The following is a 20,929-nucleotide window of genomic DNA, read 5'->3' on the forward strand; positions in this document are numbered from 1 at the left end:
ACCTCCAGGGTGGGGTCTATCTGGTGTACTACAGTGTGTGTATCAGTGTGTACCTCCAGGGTGGGGTCTATCTGGTATACTACAGTGTGTGTATCAGTGTGTACCTCCAGGGTGGGGTCTATCTGGTGTACTACAGTGTGTGTATCAGTGTGTACCTCCAGGGTGGGGTCTATCTGGTGTACTACAGTGTGTGTATCAGTGTGTACCTCCAGGGTGGCTATCTGGTGTACTACAGTGTGTGTATCAGTGTGTACCTCCAGGGTGGGGTCTATCTCCTGTACTACAGTGTGTGTATCAGTGTGTACCTCCAGGGTGGGGTCTATCTGGTGTACTACAGTGTGTGTATCAGTGTGTACCTCCAGGGTGGGGTCTATCTGGTGTACTACAGTGTGTGTATCAGTGTGTACCTCCAGGGTGGGGTCTATCTGGTGTACTACAGTGTGTGTATCAGTGTGTACCTCCAGGGTGGGGTCTATCTGGTATACTACAGTGTGTGTATCAGTGTGTACCTCCAGGGTGGGGTCTATCTGGTGTACTACAGTGTGTGTATCAGTGTGTACCTCCAGGGTGGGGTCTATCTCCTGTACTACAGTGTGTGTATCAGTGTGTACCTCCAGGGTGGGGTCTATCTGGTGTACTACAGTGTGTGTATCAGTGTGTACCTCCAGGGTGGGGTCTATCTGGTGTACTACAGTGTGTGTATCAGTGTGTACCTCCAGGGTGGGGTCTATCTGGTGTACTACAGTGTGTGTATCAGTGTGTACCTCCAGGGTGGGGTCTATCTGGTGTACTACAGTGTGTGTATCAGTGTGTACCTCCAGGGTGGGGTCTATCTCCTGTACTACAGTGTGTGTATCAGTGTGTACCTCCAGGGTGGGGTCTATCTGGTGTACTACAGTGTGTGTATCAGTGTGTACCTCCAGGGTGGGGTCTATCTGGTGTACTACAGTGTGTGTATCAGTGTGTACCTCCAGGGTGGGGTCTATCTGGTGTACTACAGTGTGTGTATCAGTGTGTACCTCCAGGGTGGGGTCTATCTCCTGTACTACAGTGTGTGTATCAGTGTGTACCTCCAGGGTGGGGTCTATCTGGTGTACTACAGTGTGTGTATCAGTGTGTACCTCCAGGGTGGGGTCTATCTGGTGTACTACAGTGTGTGTATCAGTGTGTACCTCCAGGGTGGGGTCTATCTGGTGTACTACAGTGTGTGTATCAGTGTGTACCTCCAGGGTGGGGTCTATCTCCTGTACTACAGTGTGTGTATCAGTGTGTACCTCCAGGGTGGGGTCTATCTGGTGTACTACAGTGTGTGTATCAGTGTGTACCTCCAGGGTGGGGTCTATCTGGTGTACTACAGTGTGTGTATCAGTGTGTACCTCCAGGGTGGGGTCTATCTGGTGTACTGCAGTGTGTGTATCAGTGTGTACCTCCAGGGTGGGGTCTATCTCCTGTACTACAGTGTGTGTATCAGTGTGTACCTCCAGGGTGGGGTCTATCTGGTGTACTACAGTGTGTGTATCAGTGGGTACCTCCAGGGTGGGGTCTATCTCCTGTACTACAGTGTGTGTATCAGTGTGTACCTCCAGGGTGGGGTCTATCTCGTAAGCGGCCGCGCTGGACGCCACGGCCACAGCCATTGCTGATGTCACGGCAACCCGCCCTGCTCCTCCTTTAAGCTCCGCCCTGCGGTCGACCGGGAGGGACAGGAAGTCAGGGGCGGCGACGGGACGGACACAATCTGTCGGGAACGCCCCTGCACGACCAAACACCCTCCAAACTTCCAACCTGGTAGAAAACAGACAGGGGAAACACACACAGGAGAGACGGATGGAGAGATGAGGTGGTGGAAGAGGAGAGAGATGAGGTGGAGGAAGAGGAGAGAGATGAGGTGGAGGAAGAGGAGAGAGATGAGGTGGAGGAAGAGGGGAGAGATGAGGTGGAGGAAGAGGAGAGAGATGAGGTGGAGGAAGAGGAGAGAGATGAGGTGGAGGAAGAGGAGAGAGATGAGGTGGAGGAAGAGGAGAGAGATGAGGTTGAGGAAGAGGGGAGAGAGGTGAGGTGGAGGAAGAGGAGAGAGATGAGGTGGAGGAAGAGGAGAGAGAGATGAGGTGGAGGAAGAGGAGAGAGATGAGGTGGAGGAAGAGGAGAGAGATGAGGTGGAGGAAGAGGAGAGAGGTGAGGTGGAGGAAGAGGAGAGAGAGATGAGGTGGAGGAAGAGGAGAGAGATGAGGTGGAGGAAGAGGAGAGAGATGAGGTACAGGAAGAGGGGAGAGAGGTGAGGTGGAGGAAGAGGAGAGAGATGAGGTGGAGGAAGAGGAGAGAGATGAGGTGGAGGAAGAGGAGAGAGATGAGGTGGAGGTAGAGGAGAGCGATGAGGTGGAGGTAGAGGAGAGAGATGAGGTGGAGGAAGAGGAGAGAGGTGAGGTGGAGGAAGAAGAGAGAGATGAGGTGGAGGAAGAGGAGAGAGATGAGGTGAAGGAGGAGGAGAGAGATGAGGTGGAGGAAGAGGAGAGAGATGAGGTGGAGGAAGAGGAGAGAGATGAGGTGGAGGAAGAGGAGAGAGGTGAGGTGGAGGAAGAGGAGAGAGAGATGAGGTGGAGGAAGAGGAGAGAGATGAGGTGGAGGAAGAGGAGAGAGATGAGGTGAAGGAAGAGGAGAGAGATGAGGTGGAGGAAGAGGAGAGAGGTGAGGTGGAGGAAGAGGAGAGAGATGAGGTGGAGGAAGAGGAGAGAGATGAGGTGAAGGAAGAGGAGAGAGATGAGGTGAAGGAAGAGGAGAGAGATGAGGTGAAGGAAGAGGAGAGAGATGAGGTGAAGGAAGAGGAGAGAGATGAGGTGGAGGAAGAGGAGAGAGATGAGGTGAAGGAAGAGGAGAGAGATGAGGTAGAGGAAGAGGAGAGAGATGAGGTGGAGGAAGAGGAGAGAGATGAGGTGGAGGAAGAGGAGAGAGATGAGGTGAAGAAAGAGGAGAGAGCTGAGGTGGAGGAAGAGGGGAGAGATGAGGTGGAGGAAGAGGAGAAATAGATGAGGTGAAAGAAGAGGAGAGAGAGATGAGGTGGAGGAAGAGAAGAGAGAGATGTCGTCTCACCAAAGTCTGGCGTGTCTCTCTTCATCTCCTCCAGAAACATCACCTTCTTCCTCACAACAGAGCCGTAGCTGTATCCTGTAACACACACACACACACACACACACACACACACACACACACACACACACACACACACACACACACACACACACACACACACACACACACACACACACACACACACACACACAGAGTTATAGTTAGAGGACGTATGTGTGTAGGGCTGTGATGTCATCAGTGTGTATGGGGGAGGAGGCGGGGCTCACCCTTTTCCAGTCCTTCCGTGACCTGCAGCCTGATGATGTCACCTTTATGGAAAGCGAGCAGAGGACGCTCGTCTGTCACAAAGTTACGCTCTGCTACCACATACTCAGAGTCCTGGAAGAGGAGGAGGGGAGAGGGCGGAATAGGAGGCGGGAGAGGGGGAGGGCGGAATAGGAGGAGGGAGAGGGGGAGGAGGGGAGAGGAGGAGGGAGAGGGGGAGGGGCGGAATAGGAGGAGGGAGAGGGGGAGGAGGGGAGAGGAGGAGGCAGAGGGGGAGGGGCGGAATAGGAGGAGGGAGAGGGGGAGGAGGGGAGAGGAGGAGGGAGAGGGGGAGGGCGGAATAGGAGGAGGGAGAGGGGGAGGAGGGGAGGAGGAGGAGGGAGAGGGGGAGGGGGGAATAGGAGGAGGGAGAGGGGGAGGAGGGGAGAGGAGGAGGGAGAGGGGGAGGGCGGAATAGGAGGAGGGAGAGGGGGAGGAGGAGGGAGAGGGGGAGGGTGGAATAGGAGGAGGAGGGGGAGGAGGGGGAGGGGGAGGAGGAGGGAGAGGGGGAGGAGGGAGAGGGGGAGGGGCGGAATAGGAGGAGGGAGAGGGGGGAGGAGGGAGAGGGGAGGAGGGAGAGGGGAGGGGCGGAATAGGAGGAGGGAGAGGGGAGGAGGAGGGAGAGAGGGGGAGGGTGGAATAGGAGGAGGAGGGGGAGGAGGGGGGAGGAGGAGGGAGAGGGGTAGGAGGGGAGAGGAGGAGGGGGAGAGGGGGGATTAGGGGAGGAGGAGGGAGAGGGGGAGGGGAGAGGAGGAGTGAGAGGGGAGGAGGGGAATAGGAGGAGGGAGGAGGGGGAGGAGGAGGGAGAGGGGGAGGGTGGAATAGGAGGAGGAGGGGGAGGAGGGGAGGAGGAGGAGGGAGAGGGGTAGGAGGGGAGAGGAGGAGGGAGAGGGGGATTAGGAGGGGAGGGAGAGAGGGGAGGGGGAGAGGAGGAGGAGAGGGGAGGGGGAATAGGAGGAGGGAGGAGAGGGGGAGGGTGGAATAGGAGGAGGGAGAGGGGGAGGAGGGGAGAGGGAGGGAGGAGGGGAGGGAGGGAGAGAGGAGGAGGGGAGGGGGAGAGGAGGAGGGGTGGAATAGGAGGAGGGAGAGGGGAGGGGAGGAGGAGGAGGGAGAGGGGGAGGAGGGGAGAGGAGGAGGGAGAGGGGGATTAGGATGAGGAGGGAGAGGGGGAGGGAGGGGAGGAGGAGGGGGGGAGGAGGGGGAGGAGGAGGGAGGAGGGAGAGGAGGGAGGAGGGGGGAGGAGGAGGGTGGAATAGGAGGAGGGAGAGGGGGAGGGGGAGGAGGAGGAGGGAGAGGGGGAGGAGGGGGAGAGGAGGAGGGGTGGAATAGGAGGAGGGAGAGGGGGAGGGGAGAGGGAGGAGGAGGGAGAGAGGGGGAGGAGGGGGAGAGGAGGAGGGAGAGGGGGATTAGGATGAGGAGGGAGAGGGGGAGGAGGGGGAGGGGAGGAGGAGGGAGAGGGGGAGGAGGGAGAGGAGGAGGGAGAGGGGGAGGAGGGGAGAGGGGGAGAGGAGGAGGGAGAGGAGGAGGGAGAGGGAGGAGGGAGAGGGGGATTAGGGATGGGAGGAGGGAGAGGGGGAGGAGGGGAGGAGGAGGGGGGAGGGAGGGGAGGGAGGAGGGGGGGGAGGAGGGGAGGAGGGAGGGAGAGGGGGAGGAGGGAGAGGAGGAGGGAGAGGGGGAGGAGGAGGAGGGAGAGGGGGAGGAGGGGAGAGGAGGAGGGAGAGGAGGAGGGAGAGGGGGGGTAATTTATATTTCCGATAACAAAACAACAAATCCACTCATCAGAGGTATTAAATGGCAGAGCCACATCCCGTCCTTTGATAAACTACATGTTTATGGCTGTTCATCCTTGCTCTGGTTGCTCGGTAACGAGTGTTTATGCAAAACTTGGCTACTAACAAAAGACACAGTTTTGCAAAAATTACCAAATGTAATGTTTTTTTTGCATTTCCCACAGAACTAAAGCTGTCGGAGGATGGTACAACATTTAAGTTTATATTCAGACATTGTAAAACACAGGAACCCTGGATAGATGGCAACATGTAGCGTTAGTATTTAGTATTGTGTTTCTAGTAGTGTGTTAGTATTTAGTATTGTGTTTCTAGTAGTGTGTTAGTATTTAGTGTTGTGGTTCTAGTAGTGTGTTAGTATTTAGTATTGTGGTTCTAGTAGTGTGTTAGTATTTAGTATTGTGGTTCTAGTAGTGTGTTAGTATTTAGTACTGTGTTTCTAGTAGTGTGTTAGTATTTAGTATTGTGGTTCTAGTAGTGTGTTAGTATTTAGTATTGTGTTTCTAGTAGTGTGTTAGTATTTAGTATTGTGTTTCTAGTAGTGTGTTAGTATTTAGTATTGTGGTTCTAGTAGTGTGTTAGTATGTAGTATTGTGTTTCTAGTAGTGTGTTAGTATTTAGTATTGTGGTTCTAGTAGTGTGTTAGTATTTAGTATTGTGGTTCTAGTAGTGTGTTAGTATTTAGTATTGTGGTTCTAGTAGTGTGTTAGTATTTAGTGTTGTGTTTCTAGTAGTGTGTTAGTATTTAGTATTGTGGTTCTCACCTTCTTGATCTCAGTGATGAAGCAGTCCACGATGTGTTTGACCTGTGGAGCCTTGGCTGAGAACAGAATAAGCTTCTCATTGGTCAGGTTGAACTCCAGCATGTTCCCTGAAGGTATGGTCAGAAAAAGGATGTCTGCGTAGCTACGGAGACAGAGAGACACCGTAACTATGGAGACACAAAGACAGAACTACTAAAGACAAAGAGAAATAACGTAGTGTAAGGTAGTAGTAGGGTTAGAGGAACCTAGTGTAAGGTAGTAGTAGGGTTAGAGGTACCTAGTGTAAGGTAGTAGTAGGGTTAGAGGAACCTAGTGTAAGGTAGTAGTAGGGTTAGAGGTACCTACGTGTAATGTCGTAGCACTCTGAAGTAGTCCGACACATCATTGCTGCTCTTCACTGTCTTCAGGAGCCTGATCCCGGTGTGAGAAACAGACAACACCTGTACCCCTGTACCTGCACTACCCTACACACACACAAACACACACAAACACACACACACACCCACACCCACACCCACACCCACACACACACACACACACACAGTCACACACAGTCACACACACACACAGAGTTAAGATAAACGGTGGTGGATTAAACTATACTAACTTTACACACGTAGATGAGAGGTCAAAAGTCATGTGATGCAACAGGAAGTCATGTGGTGCAACAGGAAGCAACAGGAAGCCATGTGGTGCATCAGGAAGTCATGTGACTCACAGAGGCAGGAAATAGGCATGAGAAATAAATATCCCAGGATTCCTTGGCTACTGTGACAACCTCCTTCTTCACCGCCTCGTCCACTGTGCCCGTGTTCCGCTCTACGCCATGTTTCTCTGTTAGACACAAGTCCGTTATTCCATGTTAGTAATTCAGCAGACACTCTTATCCAGAGCATCTTACAGTACTGAGTGTATTTTCATACTGGTCCCATGTGGGAATCGAACCCACAACCCTGGTGTTGCAAGTGCCGTGCTCTGCCAACTGAGCCACACAGGATTTCAACAGTAAGAAAAATTAAATTTTCAGTGAACAAACAAATGTATCTCTTTCAAACCAGAGCATTGTGGGTAATGTAGTTGACTCACCAAACAGAGACTTCATCTTCATTCTCTCCTGATTGGAGATTCTAACACATGCCTGAGACAGAGTGTCATTCACTATCTGGAGAGGAGAGAGGAGAGAGGAGAGGAGGAGATGAGAGAGGAGGAAAGGAGGAGAGAGGAGGAGAGGTGGAGAGAGGAGCAGAGGAGAGAGAGGAGGAGAGTGGAGGAGAGTGGAGGAAAGGAGGAGAGGAGAGAGGATAGAGAGGATGAGAGAGAGAAGAGAGGTGTTAGTGTTAGAGGTACAGGAATATGGTAACAGGAATATAATAACAGTGTTACAGGAATATGATAACAGTGATACAGGAATATGATAACAGGAATATGATAAAAGTGATACAGGAATATGATAACAGTGTTACAGGAATATAATAACAGTGTTAGAGGAATATGATAAAAGTGATACAGGAATATGATAACAGTGTTACAGGAATATGATAACAGTGTTACAGGAATATAATAACAGTGTTAGAGGAATATGATAACAGTGTTCCAGGAATATGATAACAGTGATACAGGAATATGGTAATAGGAATATGATAACAGTGTTACAGGAATATGGTAATAGGAATATGATAACAGTGTTACAGGAATATAATAACAGTGTTAGAGGAATATGGTAACAGTGATACAGGAATATGATAACAGTGTTACAGGAATATGATAACAGTGTTCCAGGAATATGATAACAGTGATACAGGAATATAATAACAGTGTTAGAGGAATATGATAACAGTGTTCCAGGAATATGATAACAGTGTTACAGGAATATGATAACAGTGTTCCAGGAATATGATAACAGTGATACAGGAATATGGTAATAGGAATATGATAACAGTGTTACAGGAATATGATAAAAGTGATACAGGAATATGATAACAGTGTTACAGGAATATAATAACAGTGTTAGAGGAATATGATAACAGTGTTCCAGGAATATGATAACAGTGTTACAGGAATATGATAACAGTGTTCCAGGAATATGATAACAGTGTTCCAGGAATATGATAACAGTGTTACAGGAATATGGTAACAGTGTTACAGGAATATGATAACAGTGTTACAGGAATATGATAACAGGAATATGATAACAGTGATACAGGAATATGATAACAGGAATATGATAACAGTGTTACAGGAATATGATAACAGTGTTACAGGAATATGATAACAGGAATATGATAACAGTGTTACAGGAATATGATAACAGGAATATGATAACAGTGTTACAGGAATATGATAACAGTGATACAGGAATATGATAACAGTGATACAGGAATATGATAACAGTGTTGCAGGAATATAATAACAGGAATATGATAACAGTGTTGCAGGAATATGATAACAGGAATATGATAACAGTGTTACAGGAATATGGTAACAGGAATAGGATAACAGTGTTACAGGAATATAATAACAGTGATACAGGAATATGATAACAGTGATACAGGAATATGATAACAGTGTTGCAGGAATATGATAACAGTGATACATGAATATGATAACAGTGTTACAGGAATATGATAACAGTGTTACAGGAATATGATAACGGTGTTACAGGAATATGATAACAGGAATATGATAACAGTGTAACAGGAATATGATAACAGGAATATGATAACAGTGATACATGAATATGATAACAGTGTTACAGGAATATGATAACAGTGTTACAGGAATATGATAACAGTGATACAGGAATATGATAACAGGAATATGATAACAGTGTTACAGGAATATAATAACAGTGTTACAGGAATATAATAACAGTGTTACAGGAATATGATAACAGTGTTACAGGAATATGGTAACAGGAATATGATAACAGTGATACAGGAATATGATAACAGGAATATGATAACAGTGTTACAGGAATATAATAACAGTGTTACAGGAATATAATAACAGTGTTACAGGAATATGATAACAGTGATACAGGAATATGATAACAGGAATATGATAACAGTGTTACAGGAATATGATAACAGGAATATGATAACAGTGATACAGGAATATGATAACAGGAATATGATAACAGTGTTACAGGAATATAATAACAGTGTTACAGGAATATAATAACAGTGTTACAGGAATATGATAACAGTGATACAGGAATATGATAACAGGAATATGATAACAGTGTTACAGGAATATGATAACAGTGATACAGGAATATGATAACAGGAATATGATAACAGTGTTACAGGAATATGATAACAGTGTTACAGGAATATGATAACAGTGATACAGGAATATGATAACAGGAATATGATAACAGTGATACAGGAATATGATAACAGGAATATGATAACAGTGTTACAGGAATATGATAACAGGAATATGATAACAGTGATACAGGAATATGATAACAGGAATATAATAACAGTGTTACAGGAATATGATAACAGGAATATGATAACAGTGATACAGGAATATGATAACAGGAATATAATAACAGTGTTACAGGAATATAATAACAGTGTTACAGGAATATGATAACAGTGTTACAGGAATATGATAACAGGAATATGATAACAGTGATACAGGAATATGATAACAGGAATATAATAACAGTGTTACAGGAATATGATAACAGGAATAGGATAACAGTGTTACAGGAATATGATAACAGTGTTACAGGAATATGATAACAGTGTTACAGGAATATGATAACAGGAATATAATAACAGTGTTACAGGAATATGATAACAGGAATATGATACCAGTGTTACAGGAATATGATAACAGTGTTACAGGAATATGATAACAGGAATATGATAACAGTGATACAGGAATATGATAACAGTGTTACAGGAATATGATAACAGTGTTACAGGAATACAATAACAGTGATAACAGGAATATGATAACAGTGATACAGGAATATGATAACAGTGTTACAGGAATATGATAACAGTGTCACAGGAATATGATAACAGTGTTACAGGAATGTGATAACAGTGTTACAGGAATATGATAACCGGAATATGATAACAGTGATACAGGAATATGGTAATAGGAATATGATAACAGTGTTACAGGAATATGATAACTGGAATATGATAACAGTGATACAGGAATATGGTAATAGGAATATGATAATAGTGTTACAGGAATATGGTAATAGGAATATGATAACAGTGTTACAGGAATATGATAACAGTGATACAGGAATATGATAACAGTGATACAGGAATGTGATAACAGTGTTACAGGAATATGATAACAGTGATACAGGAATATAATAACAATGTTACAGGAATATGATAACAGTGATAGTGTTACAGGAATAGGATAACAGTGATACAGGAATATAATAACAGGAATATGATAACAGTGTTACAGGAATAGGATAACAGTGATACAGGAATATAATAACAGTGTTACAGGAATATGATAACAGTGATAGTGTTATAGGAATAGGATAACAGTGATACAGGAATATGATAACAGTGTTACAGGAATAGGATAACAGTGATACAGGAATATGATAACAGTGTTACAGGAATAGGATAACAGTGATACAGGAATATATTAACAGGAATATAATAACAGTGATACAGGAATATAATAACAGGAATATGATAACAGTGTTACAGGAATATGATAACAGTGTTACAGGAATAGGATAACAGTGATACAGGAATATGATAACAGTGTTACAGGAATATGATAACAGTGTTACAGGAATATGATAACAGTGTTACAGGAATATGGTAACAGTGTTACAGGAATATGATAACAGTGTTACAGGAATATGATAACAGTGTTACAGGAATATGATAACAGTGTTACAGGAATATGATAATGGGAATATGATAACAGTGTTACAGGAATATGGTAACAGGAATAGGATAACAGTGTTACAGGAATATAATAACAGTGTTACAGGAATATGGTAACAGTGTTACAGGAATATGATAACAGGAATATGATAACAGTGTTACAGGAATATGATAACAGGAATATAATAACAGTGTTACAGGAATATGATAACAGTGTTACAGGAATATGATAACAGTGATAAAGGAATACGATAACAGTGTTACAGGAATATGATAACAGTGATACAGGAATATGATAACAGGAATATGATAACAGTGTTACAGGAATATAATAACAGTGTTACAGGAATATAATAACAGGAATATAATAACAGTGTTACAGGAATATGATAACAGGAATATAATAACAGTGTTACAGGAATATGATAACAGTGTTACAGGAATATGATAACAGTGATAAAGGAATACGATAACAGTGTTACAGGAATATGATAACAGTGATACAGGAATATGATAACAGTGATACAGGAATATGATAACAGTGTTACAGGAATATAATAACAGTGATACAGGAATATGATAACAGGAATATGATAACAGTGTTACAGGAATATGATAACAGTGATACAGGAATATGATAACAGTGTTACAGGAATATGATAACAGGAATATGATAACAGTGTTACAGGAATATGATAACAGGAATATGATAACAGTGTTACAGGAATATGATAACAGGAATATGATAACAGGAATATGATAACAGTGTTACAGGAATATGATAACAGGAATACAGGAATATGATAACAGGAATATGATAACAGTGTTACAGGAATATGATAACAGGAATACAGGAATATGATAACAGGAATATGATAACAGTGTTACAGGAATATGATAACAGGAATACAGGAATATGATAACAGGAATATGATAACAGTGTTACAGGAATATGATAACAGTGTTACAGGAATATGATAACGGGAATATGATAACAGTGTTACAGGAATATGGTAACAGGAATAGGATAACAGTGTTACAGGAATATAATAACAGTGTTACAGGAATATGATAACAGTGTTACAGGAATATGGTAACAGGAATATGATAACAGTGATACAGGAATGTGATAACAGTGTTACAGGAATATAATAACAGTGATACAGGAATATGATAACGGGAATATGATAACAGTGTTACAGGAATATGATAACAGTGATACAGGAATATGATAACAGTGATACAGGAATATGATAACAGTGTTACAGGAATATAATAACAGTGTTACAGGAATATGATAACAGGAATATGATAACAGTGTTACAGGAATATGATAACGGGAATATGATAACAGTGTTACAGGAATATGGTAACAGGAATAGGATAACAGTGTTACAGGAATATAATAACAGTGTTACAGGAATATAATAACAGTGTTACAGGAATATGATAACAGGAATATGATAACAGTGATACAGGAATATGATAACAGGAATATAATAACAGTGTTACAGGAATATAATAACAGTGTTACAGGAATATGATAACAGTGTTACAGGAATATGATAACAGGAATATGATAACAGTGATACAGGAATATGATAACAGGAATATAATAACAGTGTTACAGGAATATGATAACAGGAATAGGATAACAGTGTTACAGGAATATGATAACAGTGTTACAGGAATATGATAACAGTGTTACAGGAATATGATAACAGGAATATAATAACAGTGTTACAGGAATATGATAACAGGAATATGATACCAGTGTTACAGGAATATGATAACAGTGTTACAGGAATATGATAACAGGAATATGATAACAGTGATACAGGAATATGATAACAGTGTTACAGGAATATGATAACAGTGTTACAGGAATACAATAACAGTGATAACAGGAATATGATAACAGTGATACAGGAATATGATAACAGTGTTACAGGAATATGATAACAGTGTCACAGGAATATGATAACAGTGTTACAGGAATGTGATAACAGTGTTACAGGAATATGATAACCGGAATATGATAACAGTGATACAGGAATATGGTAATAGGAATATGATAACAGTGTTACAGGAATATGATAACTGGAATATGATAACAGTGATACAGGAATATGGTAATAGGAATATGATAATAGTGTTACAGGAATATGGTAATAGGAATATGATAACAGTGTTACAGGAATATGATAACAGTGATACAGGAATATGATAACAGTGATACAGGAATGTGATAACAGTGTTACAGGAATATGATAACAGTGATACAGGAATATAATAACAATGTTACAGGAATATGATAACAGTGATAGTGTTACAGGAATAGGATAACAGTGATACAGGAATATAATAACAGGAATATGATAACAGTGTTACAGGAATAGGATAACAGTGATACAGGAATATAATAACAGTGTTACAGGAATATGATAACAGTGATAGTGTTATAGGAATAGGATAACAGTGATACAGGAATATGATAACAGTGTTACAGGAATAGGATAACAGTGATACAGGAATATGATAACAGTGTTACAGGAATAGGATAACAGTGATACAGGAATATATTAACAGGAATATAATAACAGTGATACAGGAATATAATAACAGGAATATGATAACAGTGTTACAGGAATATGATAACAGTGTTACAGGAATAGGATAACAGTGATACAGGAATATGATAACAGTGTTACAGGAATATGATAACAGTGTTACAGGAATATGATAACAGTGTTACAGGAATATGGTAACAGTGTTACAGGAATATGATAACAGTGTTACAGGAATATGATAACAGTGTTACAGGAATATGATAACAGTGTTACAGGAATATGATAATGGGAATATGATAACAGTGTTACAGGAATATGGTAACAGGAATAGGATAACAGTGTTACAGGAATATAATAACAGTGTTACAGGAATATGGTAACAGTGTTACAGGAATATGATAACAGGAATATGATAACAGTGTTACAGGAATATGATAACAGGAATATAATAACAGTGTTACAGGAATATGATAACAGTGTTACAGGAATATGATAACAGTGATAAAGGAATACGATAACAGTGTTACAGGAATATGATAACAGTGATACAGGAATATGATAACAGGAATATGATAACAGTGTTACAGGAATATAATAACAGTGTTACAGGAATATAATAACAGGAATATAATAACAGTGTTACAGGAATATGATAACAGGAATATAATAACAGTGTTACAGGAATATGATAACAGTGTTACAGGAATATGATAACAGTGATAAAGGAATACGATAACAGTGTTACAGGAATATGATAACAGTGATACAGGAATATGATAACAGTGATACAGGAATATGATAACAGTGTTACAGGAATATAATAACAGTGATACAGGAATATGATAACAGGAATATGATAACAGTGTTACAGGAATATGATAACAGTGATACAGGAATATGATAACAGTGTTACAGGAATATGATAACAGGAATATGATAACAGTGTTACAGGAATATGATAACAGGAATATGATAACAGTGTTACAGGAATATGATAACAGGAATATGATAACAGGAATATGATAACAGTGTTACAGGAATATGATAACAGGAATACAGGAATATGATAACAGGAATATGATAACAGTGTTACAGGAATATGATAACAGGAATACAGGAATATGATAACAGGAATATGATAACAGTGTTACAGGAATATGATAACAGGAATACAGGAATATGATAACAGGAATATGATAACAGTGTTACAGGAATATGATAACAGTGTTACAGGAATATGATAACGGGAATATGATAACAGTGTTACAGGAATATGGTAACAGGAATAGGATAACAGTGTTACAGGAATATAATAACAGTGTTACAGGAATATGATAACAGTGTTACAGGAATATGGTAACAGGAATATGATAACAGTGATACAGGAATGTGATAACAGTGTTACAGGAATATAATAACAGTGATACAGGAATATGATAACGGGAATATGATAACAGTGTTACAGGAATATGATAACAGTGATACAGGAATATGATAACAGTGATACAGGAATATGATAACAGTGTTACAGGAATATAATAACAGTGTTACAGGAATATGATAACAGGAATATGATAACAGTGTTACAGGAATATGATAACGGGAATATGATAACAGTGTTACAGGAATATGGTAACAGGAATAGGATAACAGTGTTACAGGAATATAATAACAGTGTTACAGGAATATGATAACAGTGTTACAGGAATATGGTAACAGGAATATGATAACAGTGTTACAGGAATATAATAACAGGAATATAATAACAGTGTTACAGGAATATGATAACAGGAATATAATAACAGTGTTACAGGAATATGATAACAGTGTTACAGGAATATGGTAACAGTGATACAGGAATATGATAACAGTGTTCCAGGAATATAATAACAGGAATATGATAACAGTGTTACAGGAATATGATAACAGGAATATGATAACAGTGGTACAGGAACATGGTAACAGGAATATAATAACAGTGTTACAGGAATATAATAACAGTGATACAGGAATATGATAACAGTGTTACAGGAATATGGTAACAGTGTTACAGGAATATGATAACAGTGTTACAGGAATATGGTAACAGGAATATGATAACAGTGATACAGGAATATGATAACAGTGTTACAGGAATATGATAACAGTGATACAGGAATATGATAACAGGAATATGATAACAGTGTTACAGGAATATGATAACAGTGTTACAGGAATATGATAACAGTGTTACAGGAATATGATAACAGTGATACAGGAATATGTTAACAGTGATACAGGAATAGGATAACAGTGATACAGGAATAGTATAACAGTGATACAGGAATATGGTAACAGTGATACAGGAATAGGATAACAGTGATACAGGAATAGTATAACAGTGATACAGGAATATGTATATTATGCCAATTCAATATGTTATTAAAAAACAACTGTCCCACCTGTTTGAAAATGAGGTCCAGCACCAGGGGATGACTAAGGCTGTCTTTAGGGTAGAACACCTGAAACCGGGAACACACTGACGTTAGAACTGAACATGAGGTCCAGCCCCAGGGGATGGTTGAACCTGTCTTTAGGGTAGAAATGATTTGGCATGGGTTCTCAGATCCTCAAAAGGTTTTGCAGCTGCACCATCGACAGCTTCCTGACGGGTATCATCGCTGTCGTGTAAGGCAACTGCTCGGCCTCCGACCGCAGCGCACTACAGAGGTTAGTGCATATGACCCAGTACATCACCGGGGTCAAGGTTCTTGCCATCCTGTACCTCTATACCAGGCGGTGTCAGAGGAAGGCCCAAAGAATTGTCAAGACTCCAGCCACCCCAGTCATAGACTGTTGTCTCTGCTACCTGCACGGCAAGCTGTACCGGAGCACCAAGTCAGGTCTGTGTGGTGTGTGTGTTTGTACCTCCTTCCTGATGTAGATCTTCCAGGGTACGTTGGTGTAGGTGTAGTGTTCTTGTGTTGTGCTGCGATGGAGCTGGGTCTGAATAGTCTCTACCTCCACTGGCAGCTCCCGCGATACTATGGGAGCACACAGCTGTCACTCAACAACCAGACACACAGCCCATTGGCTCACAGAGTTGTCACTCAACAACCAGTCACACAGCCCATTGGCTCAAAGAGTTGTCACTCCACAGAAGCACACAGCCCATTGGCTCACAGAGTTGTCACTCAACAACCAGTCACACAGCCCATTGGCTCAAAGAGCTGTCACTCCACACAAACACACAGTAGTTGGATATTTGAGCTGTCACTCAACAGTCACACAAAGCCATTGGTCCTTAGAGATGTCATTCAACAACCAGACACACAGCCATTGGTTCTTATAATTGTCATTGACACAGCCACAGCCATTGGTTCTTGGATCTGTCAATCAACAACTACACACACAGCCATTGGTTCTTAGAGCTGTCACTCTATCACAGACACAGCCATTGGCCCTAAGAGTTGTCACGAAACAACTATCCATAGTCATTGGTTCTTTAGAGCTGTCAATCAACAACCAGCCACACATCAAACTGTCTGTCAGTGTTGTACCTGGTAGAGGGAGTGGTTCAGGGGCCCTCTTCCTGGCCCTCTTGGTGGGGTTAATCCCTGCTTCCTTTAGAGCTCTCAATCAACAACCAGTCACACATCCAACTGTCTGTCAGTGTTGTACCTGGTAGAGGGAGTGGTTCAGGGGCCCTCTTCCTGGCCCTCTTGGTGGGGTTAATCCCTGCTTCCTTTAGAGCTGTCAATCAACAACCAGTCACACATCAAACTGTCTGTCAGTGTTGTACCTGGTAGAGGGAGTGGTTCAGGGGCCCTCTTCCTGGCCCTCTTGGTGGGGTTAATCCCTGCTTCCTTTAGAGCTGTCAATCAACAACCAGTCACACATCCAACTGTCTGTCAGTGTTGTACCTGGTAGAGGGAGTGGTTCAGGGGCCCTCTTCCTGGCCCTCTTGGTGGGGTTAATCCCTGCTTCCTTTAGAGCTCTCAATCAACAACCAGCCACACATCAAACTGTCTGTCAGTGTTGTACCTGGTAGAGGGAGGGTTCAGGGGCCCTCTTCCTGGCCCTCTTGGTGGGGTTAATCCCTGCTTCCTTTAGAGCTCTCAATCAACAACCAGCCACACATCCAACTGTCTGTCAGTGTTGTACCTGGTAGAGGGAGTGGTTCAGGGGCCCTCTTCCTGGCCCTCTTGGTGGGGTTAATCCCTGCTTCCTTTAGAGCTCTCAATCAACAACCAGTCACACATCCAACTGTCTGTCAGTGTTGTACCTGGTAGAGGGAGTGGTTCAGGGGCCCTCTTCCTGGCCCTCTTGGTGGGGTTAATCCCTGCTTCCTTTAGAGCCATTGCAGAGGGGCTTGGGCCTAACGGACGCTTGGGCTGGAGAGAGATACCAGAGTGCTGGGTAAATATTTATCTCTGTGTGAGTGTGTGTGAGAGAGTGTGTGTGTGTGTGTGTGTGTGTGTGTGTGTGTGTGTGTGTGTGTGTGTGTGTGTGTGTGTGTGTGTGTGTGTGTGTGTGTGTGTGTGTGTGTGTGTGTGTGTGTGTGTGTGTGTGTGTGTGTGAGTGCACCTGTGGTGGTGGGTTGTCCATCTGAGGTTTGAGGATCTGTAGAGCTTCATCACGAGGATTCTGCATCTTCATAAACTTCCCCTCTGGTCTCCTACACATAGAGGATATGAGGACTGAATATAACTGAAAACGACTGAATAAGACTGAATAAGACTGAATAAGACTGACTGAATAAGACTGAATAAGACTGAATAAGACTGACTGAATAAGACTGAATAAGGCTGAATAAGACTGAATAAGGCTGAATAAGACTGAATAAGACTGAATAAGACTGAATAAGGCTGAATAAGACTGAATAAGGCTGAATAAGACTGAATAGGACTGACTGAATAAGACTGAATAAGGCTGAATAAGGCTGAATAAGACTGAATAAGACTGAATAAGGCTGAATAAGACTGAATAAGGCTGAATAAGACTGAATAAGACTGACTGAATAAGACTGAATAAGGCTGAATAAGGCTGAATAAGGCTGAATAAGACTGACTGAATAAGACTGAATAAGACTGACTGAATAAGACTGACTAAGACTGAATAAGACTGACTGAATAAGACTGAATAAGGCTGAATAAGGCTGAATAAGGCTGAATAAGGCTGAATAAGACTGAATAAGACTGACTGAATAAGACTGAATAAGGCTGAATAAGGCTGAATAAGGCTGAATAAGACTGACTGAATAAGACTGACTGAATAAGACTGACTAAGACTGAATAAGGCTGAATAGGACTGAATAAGGCTGAATAAGGCTGAATAAGACTGACTGAATAAGACTGAATAAGGCTGAATAAGGCTGACTGAATAAGACTGAATAAGACTGAATAAGACTGACTGAATAAGACTGAATAAGACTGACTGAATAAAACTGAATAAGACTGAATAAGACTGAATAAGACTAAATAAGACTAAATAAGGACATGAGTCCTCACCTTTTTCCCCGTCATCAGCCATTCTTAGCTCAGACAATCACCAGCCAGTCTGCACAGCGCAATATCAACCCAGAGCGTATCGGACTGCTTCTCTCTACCAGCACCGGATTCCTGCCGCTCCGGATCATTACACCGGGTCATCGCAGCTAGCGAGCTGCAAACGACTGGCTACTGTTAGCTAACGGCTCTGTCCCGAAGCTCGCACCAGTTAGCCTCGAGCTAGACCCATATACCAGCAAATTCTAGGGCTACAATACCTCCTTTGCCAATTGGCCCTCCCCCTTTATTTTGGACACGGAGCCCCGCCGATCCATCACGACTGGATCCGACCTGATCGCCTGATGTGGTCTCAACAGGCTATTCTGTTACGATGTCGCTGCAGAACCATCTACTGGCCCCGGCCCGCTAACTTTTCTGAATGCTGTGTCCCCTGCTCGCCTAGCGTAGTAGTGACTACCGAACGGCCCCGAACTGCGACCTCATTGCCTGCATCCGTAATGGGTCTGCGTTCAAACGACCTCCACTCATCAATGTCAAACGCTCCCTTAAACACTTCAGCGAGCAGGCCTTTCTAATCGACTTGGCCCGGGTATCCTGGAAGCATATTGACCTCATCCCGTCAGTAGAGGATGCCTGGTTATTCTTTAAAAATGCCTTCCTCACCATCTTAAATAAGCATGCCCCTTTCAAAAAATGTTGTACCAGGAACAGATATAGCCCTTGTTTCACTCCAGACTTGACTGCCCTCGACCAGCACAAAAACATCCTGTGGCGTTCTGCATTAGCATCGAATAGCCCCTGTGATAAGCAACTTTTTAGGGAAGTTAGAAACCAATATACACAGACAGTTAGAAAATCCAAGGCTTTTTCAAACAGGAATATGCATTCTGTATTACAAACTCCAAAAAGTCCATGGAGAATAAGAGCACCTCTTCCCAGCTGCCCTGAGGCTAGGAAACACTGTTAACACTGATAAATCTACAATAATAGAGAATTTCAATAAACATTTTTCTACTGCTGGCCATGCTTTCCACCTGGCTACCCCTACCCCAGTCAACAGCTCTGCACCCCCAGCTCTGCAAGTTGCCCAAGACTCCCCCATAACCCTCTCCTTCCGGACTCATATTGAGCATCTTCAATCCAAAATTAAATCTAGAATTGGCTTCCTATTTCACAACAAAACATCCTTCACTCACGCTGCCAAACATACCCTCGTGAAACTGACTATCCTACCGATCCTTGACTTCAGCGATGTAATTTACAAAATAGCCTCCAACACACTACTCAGCAAATTGGATGCAGTCTATCACAGTGCCATCCGTTTCGTCACCAAAGCCCCATATACTACCCACCACTGCGACCTGTATGTTCTCATTGGCTGTCCCTCGCTTCATATTCGTCGCCAAACCTACTGGCTCCAGGTCATCTACAAGTCTCTGCTAGGTAAAGCCCCGCCTTATCTCAGCTCACTGGTCACCATAGCAGCACCCACCCATAGCACTCGCTCCAGCAGGTATATCTCACTGGTCATCCCCAAAGCCAATTCCTCTTTTGGCCGCCTTTCATTCCAGTTCTCTGCTGCCAGTGATTGGAAAGAACTACAAAAATCTCTGAAGCTGGAGACTCACATCTCCCTCACTAACTTTAAGCATCAGCTGTCAGAGCAGCTAACAGATCACTGCACCTGTACATAGCTCATCTGTAAATAGCCCACCCAACTACCTCATCCCCATATTGTTATTTATTTTATTGATGAGTATCTCTACTTATAGTCATAATTTCGCCAATATGGCTTATTTATTGCCTTACCTCCCTAATCTTACCTCATTTGCACACACTGTATATAGACTTTTTCTATTGTGTTATTGACTGTATGTTAGTTTATTCCATGTGTAACTCTTTTGTTGTTGTTTGTGTCGCAATGCTTTGCTTTGTCTTGGCCAGGTCGCAGTTGTAAACGAGAACTTGTTCAACTAGCCTAACTGGTTAAATAAAGGGTTAGGGTTATATATATAATATATAAATACCTGGTTAAATAAAGTG

General features: G+C 42.7%; 1 protein-coding gene across 1 annotated transcript in view; it reads right to left on the reverse strand.

Annotated features, from left to right (window-relative positions):
• LOC135537289 (unconventional myosin-XV-like) overlaps positions 1 to 20,929 on the reverse strand; it is a 151,510-nt gene that overhangs the window by 52,922 nt on the left and 77,659 nt on the right. Inside the window, 12 exon segments of the mRNA XM_064963481.1 lie at positions 1,581 to 1,771; positions 1,774 to 1,785; positions 3,088 to 3,162; positions 3,354 to 3,465; positions 5,942 to 6,083; positions 6,287 to 6,405; positions 6,660 to 6,775; positions 7,028 to 7,103; positions 15,839 to 15,898; positions 16,305 to 16,420; positions 17,662 to 17,770; positions 17,964 to 18,054. Coding sequence (XP_064819553.1) covers positions 1,581 to 1,771; positions 1,774 to 1,785; positions 3,088 to 3,162; positions 3,354 to 3,465; positions 5,942 to 6,083; positions 6,287 to 6,405; positions 6,660 to 6,775; positions 7,028 to 7,103; positions 15,839 to 15,898; positions 16,305 to 16,420; positions 17,662 to 17,770; positions 17,964 to 18,054 — 1,219 coding nt within the window.

The sequence above is a fragment of the Oncorhynchus masou genome, unplaced genomic scaffold, assembly GCF_036934945.1.
Source record: "Oncorhynchus masou masou isolate Uvic2021 unplaced genomic scaffold, UVic_Omas_1.1 unplaced_scaffold_744, whole genome shotgun sequence".
Taxonomy (NCBI): Eukaryota; Metazoa; Chordata; class Actinopteri; order Salmoniformes; family Salmonidae; genus Oncorhynchus; species Oncorhynchus masou.